At 58.3% G+C, this 7,841-nt stretch overlaps 1 protein-coding gene across 2 annotated transcripts in view; it reads left to right on the forward strand.

Annotated features, from left to right (window-relative positions):
• Positions 1 to 2,142, forward strand: part of CELSR1 (cadherin EGF LAG seven-pass G-type receptor 1) — a 142,219-nt gene extending 140,077 nt beyond the window's left edge. Inside the window, exon 35 of one of the 2 annotated variants that reach the window (XM_043440781.1) lies at positions 363 to 2,142. In XM_043440781.1, coding sequence (XP_043296716.1) covers positions 363 to 372 — 10 coding nt within the window. In that variant the 3' untranslated portion in view covers positions 373 to 2,142. Of the gene's footprint in view, positions 1 to 329 lie in introns of both variants that reach the window. The other variant, XM_043440780.1, reaches the window with a different exon arrangement.
• Positions 2,143 to 7,841: the final 5,699 nt, after the last annotated feature.

Genomic DNA, 7,841 nt, shown 5'->3' on the forward strand with positions numbered 1-7,841 from the left:
AGTCACAGAATGGCCTTCCTAAACCTAGAGCCTGAGTCTGGTTGCCAGTGGTGCTCCGTGGGCTTCTGTGGAGGACACTCAGATGGGCCTGGGTCTCCGTGGCCCCTGTGGGCGGGGGTGCAGTTTCGACCTGCCCCTCCCCTGCCCGCCAGGGTCACTGTGCCCACACATGAGCTAGTCCCCCGTAAGCCTCCGGGCGTCCCCAGTCCCCCGAGTGGGGGCTCTGCCCCCGCACGACCTCAGACCCAGCCCCGCTGCTGGTGCTTCACGGGTGGCAGGGCCATCCTCGCTGACCCTCCGCCTGCCTGCCGGCTTCTTCCCACGCGCAGAGGCAGTAACGAAACTTCAATTTGAACCATCAGGAAACCGTGAGACAAGCCTGCCACCTCCACCAGGCCTCTGAGCCGTGTGGTCGCGCTCCTGGACCTCGGAGTCCCAGGGGCCCCCGCGCAGTCAGTGAAGCAGGCCCTGAGGGCAGGGGTCCATGCAGGGGCAGCCCCACGACTGGCGTGACTGAAGGTCCAGATGTAAAGCCCTGAGTTGCCTGGAGGCTCCTGGCCCCTTAGGCCCCGTGACAAGTGCCAAAGGCCACGGGGTGGCTTGGACTCCCAGACCAGCACGGCTCAATCCTCAGACTGCAGAGCCCAGACCGTGTGCTGGCCTGGCTGGGATCGGGCCCAGCAGGGGAGCCGCCTAGAGACGAGCCGCCCGGCTGGCTGGCCAGGACTCAGGGACCCAGGCCAGCAGCTAGCTCCACAGCCATCTGCAAACGCAGCCCGTGTCTTAAAGCAAATCCCTTTCCTTTGTTGCAAAGGTGTAGATACTTTTGTATATTTGTATGGAACTTTGAAAAGGAGAAAACCTCTGTATATTTTGCATCTGTACTGAGTCTACACTGGGAGATCCGTGGGGGTGATCTCTCCGTTTTTTATATGAGGAAGATCGAATAGCCGGCCTGGAGTCTGGCATGCAACCAGTAGTAGGTATGCCAGGAAAGCAGAGATGGGACGTGTGTAGGGCATGTGCCGGACAGAGGTTCCCACACCCCTTCCAGCCCGGAGCCCGGAGCCGTGGGCATTACACGTGGCCACCCCGGATGAATTTGAGCTGCTTGCCCTCGGCTCCCACCTGCCTGGATGTGGGTATGGCTCTGAGACGGGACCACCTGGAACCGGGCAGTACTCAGGAGCCCTCCTGAGCGTGGAGGCAGGTGCACACGGCCGAGATGGGCCCGCTGGTCAGCCCCCACCGCCCTCGCCGGGTCCCCCTGAGCCCCGCAGGGCCGCCCTGGCCCCCTTCCCGCAGGTGGGGCGCTCCTCTGTGCCTCTGCTCCTGTTCTCGGCAGGACTGCGAGTGTTCACACGTCCCCGACTCAGGCGGAGGGATGGGGTCTTCCAGGATGTCACATTCCTTCCCGCCAGTTTTCCAGCTCTGTGAGGCTCTGAGGATCTCCAGGCAGGCGGGGGTCTCACCCTCAGAGTCTGACCAATTACTTCATTTTGCTTCAAATGGCCAATTGTGTGGAGGGACAAAGCCGCAGCCACACTCTTCAATGGTTACCAGGCTGTTTTTGGGAAATTCACACCGGGGATCGGCTGGGACTGCCCCTCTGCGGGGGAATTGGTGCGGCGTGGCCCGAGGGGCTGTGGAACGGGGCCCAGAATTATTCAGAGACGTTTCAGTGTTTCTTTTGTTCTCTAATCAGTGTCCAAATAAATGATCGGCCCAGCTGCTTCCAAATATGAGACCGTAAAATATGAGAATCAAGTAAAATGCAAAGATGTCCGTATACTGTATTGTTCTGATGGAAATGCGAGTGTTATTTGTGGCATAGAGGAAAGCTTATCTGATATGGGTCCAAGACCATAGCAAAAATGAAATGAGATCCCAGAGCCCTCACAGCAAAATGAATTATAAATGTGCCTTAGCAGGGGAGTGGCCCTTTTAAGATACAAAATAATAGTACCTTCAGATGTTTACCATGAGGAAGCATTTTCTAAGCAAAAAAAAAAAAAGTGGAAATATTTTTGAGTCTTTGAACACTCCATTTTCATATTATCCCATATTCTTCCGCAACTGGATTTTGTCCCTTGAGATGTATTTAGTTTTTAATTTGATCAGAACTGTTACCAAAAAAGAAAAGAAATGTCAGTTTTATTAAGACAGGAAAAATGTAAACCTATTTTTGTGACTTAAAGACTTTATGAGAAATACTAGACACTGGAGGGTTTTTTTTTTAACAAATGTGTATTTATTGATGTTCAGAACACTGGAATTGCAACACAAATGAGGAAAGAGTCTACAATAAATTAAGATGTTTTTGAATTTGTACTTCTGCTCTGCTTTCGCCCCATCCCTACTTCTGCACCCCTGTTCCCTCCCTGTTCTGAGGCAGCCCTGGAGAAGGGACCACAAACAGGATGCTGAGAAGCCTGGGCGGGGCAGGAGCCATTCTAGAACTTTCTGTATGTTCTTCTGCTCATCCAGACTCTTGCACCTTATACTTCAAAATCTTCCAGCCCCAGTCTCTACATCAGCCCTTTGGGGACTCCAGTGAACACAAGCGGTTCCTGCGGTTTCATCTGTCTTCATTCTCTCAGGTCAGATCATTTCTAGTGATGAATGTTCTTTTTCTTTTTTGGTGGGGGAGGGACGGATAGGAGCCTCAGATCATTTTATTTACCTAACAAAGGAAAGGGTAACCCAAGACTAGAGGATTTGGGAGTACTTGGCCTGCATATTTAAATACACAAATTATATATATATATATATATAAAATGTATGTGGGGGTATGTACACACACACACACACACACACAGTTGGGCTTCCCTGGGGTTAGGGTTAGCATATTTAAATACACAAATTATATATATATATATATATATATATAAAATGTATGTGGGGGTATGTACACACACACACACAGTTGGGCTTCCCTGGGGTCTCAATCAGCAAAGAATCTGCCTACAATGCAGGACCTAGGTTCGATCTCTGAGTCAGGAAGATCCTCTGGAGAAGGGAATGGCTACCCACTCCAGTATTTTTGCCTGGAGAATCCCACAGAGAGAGGAGCCTGGAGGGCTACAGTCTGGGGGTTGCAAAGAGTCAGACATGACTTAAGCAACTAAACCTAAATCAAAACCATATACATATATACATAGATTGTACCTTTTATTTTAAACCAAATTTATTTGTTAACTACCATTTTACTATTAAAAAATTTAACTAGGATATATATAATGTTATGTTGGTTTTTCTCATACAGCGACATGAATCAGCTGTAAGCAGATATAAATCGATTTCCCTTTGGGACTCCCACCCACCCACCTTCCCTCCTACCCTTTAGTGATCCATTTTCAAGTTCACTGATTCTTTCTTCTTTAATATCCATTCTGTTATGAAGTCCATCCAGTGATTTTTAAAATTTCAAATATTGTAAGTTTAAGTTCTAAAATTTCCACGTGGCTCCTTTTTTATAATTTTTATTTCTCCATGAAAAACGTCTGATTTTCCATGAATTTCAGAAGTGTTTACCTTTACCTCATAGAGCATGATTGGAACTTTAAATTCTTTGATAATTTGAACATCTGGGGGCCCAAAATCTGTTTTATTTTCTCTTGGCATTTTCCTGGTTCTCTGTAAGCTGGCTAATTCCACACTGAATCCCTGACACTCAACGTTACGTCATGAGCCTCTGAGTCCTGGTAAGATCCTCTGGCAGATGTCGGTTTTGTTTTAGAAGGCAGTCAACCCAGTGAGGTTCAGACCACAGCTCCGCCACCCTCTGTGGCTGACTGCCGTGCCGCCCTGGGCCCGCCTCGCACACCTCACAGCTGGGGCACGGTCAGCCTGGGACCCGGCGTGGTTTATGGCCCATCTGCTCTCAGGGCCTTTCATGTGCTGCTTGGGGTCCGTTCCAACTGGGGTGAGCCAGCACCTGTCAGCGTTCGTGGAGAGTGAGGGGTCCACTCTGCCGGCGCTCTGCTCTCTGGGGTTCACCTCACACGCACCTTCTCCCGGGGCCCCTTCCTTGGTTCCTCTGTCCAGAAAGACAGGTTGCCCCCAGGGTCCTAGCTGCCTGCACTGCCCCGCTTCCACCCAACTGGGGCCGCCTTTCGGGAAAACCCGTGGAGCAAAGAGAAACAGCGGGGACCCCACCATCTCAGCCCACAGGGCCCCTCTTCCCAGGCCTCCAGGAGTCCCCGCCCCGGTGCTGGCCACATAACTCCAGAGGTCGGAGCCACCCCGGGTCAGGTCTGGGAGGAGAAAGAAACGCCCTCTCCCAAAGGCCATTTTTCAAGTCTTGTCTCTTCAGTCTACCTGTGAACAGTCACCTCTGGGACAGCTTGGACATGAGAGCAATAGACAAACTCCACCTCAACCCAGAAGCCATTTGATGGGGGGTGCATTTGAGAAGGCGAGCTGCCCCTGGGGAAAGGGGAGCAGGTGCATCTGCTGGGCCCAGGTGTCCTCCAGTGGACAAAAATGATTGCCCTCCACACCAACTCCAGCCACGGCTGCTCTGGGACCCGCACATCAAGACAAAAACACTGAACAGACGCGAACACTGAACCCTGTCCAGGCCATGGAAACACCCAAACATCCCCTGTCCAGGTACAGCTGCCCCGTCATGTCACAGCTGTTGCCTCACCCCAGCCGCCCTCCCTGCAGACACCGAGGGTGCTGGGAGGTCTGGGCCTTGTGAAGGCCTCCCTGGACGTGGACAAGAGGCCACTAGAGCCCAAGAGCTGCGGGCAGAAGACGGGCCCCAGGGGCTGACCTTGACATGGACTCGAGCCTCCCAGGAGCGGAACACAAGCCGGGCGCTGGGGTCTGCAGAGGTGACTCTGAAATGATGTGGGGGTACGGGGCAACCCTTCGTCTGCATTGAGAGATGGGGGTCGGTAAAAGCAGCGGCCCAGGCCCTCTCTCGGGGTGCCCAGTGTGCGGGTACCTGTGGCCCAGCAGCAGGGCGCCCATGGGAGAGAAGGTAGGGAAGCCCATGCACTTCCAGCCCCAGCCCCTCAGATCACGGGGTTACAGCCGTGGAGTCTGGGGGGTGGAGCCAGAGGCCCAGCCATGCCCCCTGGCCGACAGCTACAGCTGAGTCGGAGGCTTTGCCCACGGACCTCCCAGAGTCAGTCAGTGGCCTGGAGGACCCACGGGAAGCAGGCTGGGCCCCCAGAGAAGGTAGCACTGCAGGCCTAGAGGACCCCCGGGAGGCAGGCTGGGCCCCCAGAGCTGGCACTGCGGGCCTGGAAGACCCACGGGAGGCAGGCTGGGCCCCCAGAGCTGGCACTGCGGGCCTGGAGGACCCACGGGAGGCAGGCTGGGCCCCCAGAGAAGGTATCACTGCGGGCCTGGAGGCTCCCGCGCGCACTGCTGAGCCAGGGGCAGCAGCAGGTTTGTGACCCTCCTCCTGCCTCCACCGGCCAACCTGGTTGGAGGCCTGCCATCAGGCCAGCAGGACAGGCAGAGCCATCCGGAGCCTAGAAGGGCAGCCTCCCCTCTGCTGGTCCGTGTCCCTGCCGACTGCCCCCCACCAGCCGCCCTCCCTCCCACCGTGGAGGCTCCCCAGACGGTGAGAACCCCAGGCCCAGGGCAGCAGACCCCGGGGAGCCTGAGCCCAGGGGGGCTCCACGCTGCCCCTAGAGCTGGCAGAACACAGGCGGTGTCTCAGCCCTGGCCTCCCAGCAGCGCTGAAGGTGCCCAAGGGTACTGCTGGCCTGTCTGGTCCCCCCACCCAGCAGAACGCGGAGAGCGGCTCCAGCCCTGCTTCCGGGCTGGGGCCAAGCAGAGCCTCTCTGGCCCAGCCTGGCTGGAGGGCCCCTGGTCTTGGAAGCCACGCAGCGCAGTGGGAAGTGCTAGCCGTGTCCGCTCCGACCCCTGCCCCACCCTGGGGACGTGCCCTGCTGGGGGGCCTGGAACCAGGGGAAGGGGACGTGGAGGGCTGCAGCCCTACAGGTGGAGCAGCACAGAGGAGACCCTGGGTGGCTGTGCCCACAGCCCCTAGGGAGCGGCAGCCTTCTCCGTGCGGGGCTTGCCCGCCTCACAGGGCAGAGCCTACACGGCCGCCCCTCCCAGCCCCCAGGGCGGAGGGGCTGTGCCGCTCCAGGCCCAGGCACCCCTGTGCAGGGGGCTGCTGCAGCTCTGGAAGCTCCCGAAACCACACTGGCCACCCTAACACAGGCTCACAGCCAGGGCCGGCAGGGCCATGGCGCCAGGCTTGAGGCGGGTCCCCTGAACAGGTGGCAGCTCCTACACCAGCCCTGAGGCAAGTTCCAGGCACGGTGCCACTCCCAGCTTTCGCCTCCCACAGCCCCGGGGACAGGGCCTGGCTGCGCAGAAGGGTGACCCCTCTGCTGGAGAACCAGAGAACCTCCTCGTCAACCCTGCGTGGCCTACCCGGCCCCTCCCATCTGGGCCTCGCACAGGCCAGCAGGATCCACCCCTCCTGCTCAGCAGGAGGCCCAGGCCTCACTGTGGGCCGCAAGCCCTGCACACTCTGGGGCCCAGGTCCCGGCCCCGATTTCAGGCTCCTCCCTGTGACCTGCCTCAGAGAGAAGGGGCACTGTGCTGGGTGATCTGACGCTGCAGCTCTGAACCACACTGGGGGCTTCTGAGTCCTGCGGGCTGCACAAGTACCCATGCAGGTGTTCCCCATCAGCCGCGCCTGGAGGGCCGTACTGCGTGGCCGCTGCTCTAGAACCTTCTACCCCTCAGGAGGCGGCGACCACACTTCTAGCCCCAAGGCGGTGGAGGGAAGCAGGAGGCAGTGCTGGGTGCTCGAGGCTGTTCGTCCTGGCATACAGAGCCCGTGGCGGGGGCCTCCGGGCAGGGCACCAGGGACCCTGGGGAACCCGGAGCCAGGGCAGGGAAGCTGGAGGCAGTGGGGCGTGCAGACACCTGCCCGGAACAACTTCCTACCTGACTCAGTGACAGCACCTCCCGCGGCACAGATGCCACAAGGCCACGGGGAGGCCAGGCAGAGCATCTCCAAACCTCCCGCCCCAGGACTCAGTGGAGACCAAGACGCCTTGCCAAAGCCGGCTCTGAGGGCCTGTGTTCTCTCACCTGCCAAGCAGCTCTGGCCGGCCCCGAGCCACCCGTCCCCCAGAACTCGCACACGCACACACACCCCTGGGTCGTGTCTGGGTCCCGAAGCGCACAGGTGAAGCCTAACGCCAGGTGCCCTGGGGTCAGGAGGCCTTGGGGAGGAAATTGGGTCCTGAGGGTGAGGCCCTCGGGGACAGGAACTGGTGTCCTTGCATCAAGCCCAGAAGGGTCCTGGCCTTCCAGCATGAGGACACAGTGGGAAGCCAGCCATCAGTGGCCTGTGAGCGCACCGTGCCCCATCTGAGGCCGGACCCTGGTCTCAGACGTGTGGCCCCGGCAGCTGAGAGAGAAGACTCCCGTGTCAGTGAGCCCCAGCTCTGCAGTGGTCCATCACGGCAGCCTGAACAGACCGAGGCGTGCGCACCCACCAACCTCCTCACGGTGACCCCACCCGAGGGCCAGGCACCTTGAGTCTCCGGTGCTGGGCATTCTGTGGTAGGGTGCTGGGGGCTTCCGTGCAGCTGCCCAGACTCGGGGCAGGGCCGCACTCAGAGGGGCCTCAGGCCTGCAGCCCTCCCCGGCAGACACCCTGCAGGCTGGGACGCAGCTCAAGGCTGCTTACACGGCCCTGCCACAGGGGAGGGTGGGCACAGGCGCGAAGGGAGAGGCAGAGAAGCGGGACCCACCCCTCCGTGCTGTCCCCGATTGGCCACACACAGTGGTGCCCTGGAGCCCCGAGACAGCCCCCTGGGCCCCGCACCCCGGAGGCACCACCAAAACCTACA

Source organism: Cervus canadensis, chromosome 21 (genome assembly GCF_019320065.1).
Source record: "Cervus canadensis isolate Bull #8, Minnesota chromosome 21, ASM1932006v1, whole genome shotgun sequence".
Taxonomy (NCBI): Eukaryota; Metazoa; Chordata; class Mammalia; order Artiodactyla; family Cervidae; genus Cervus; species Cervus canadensis.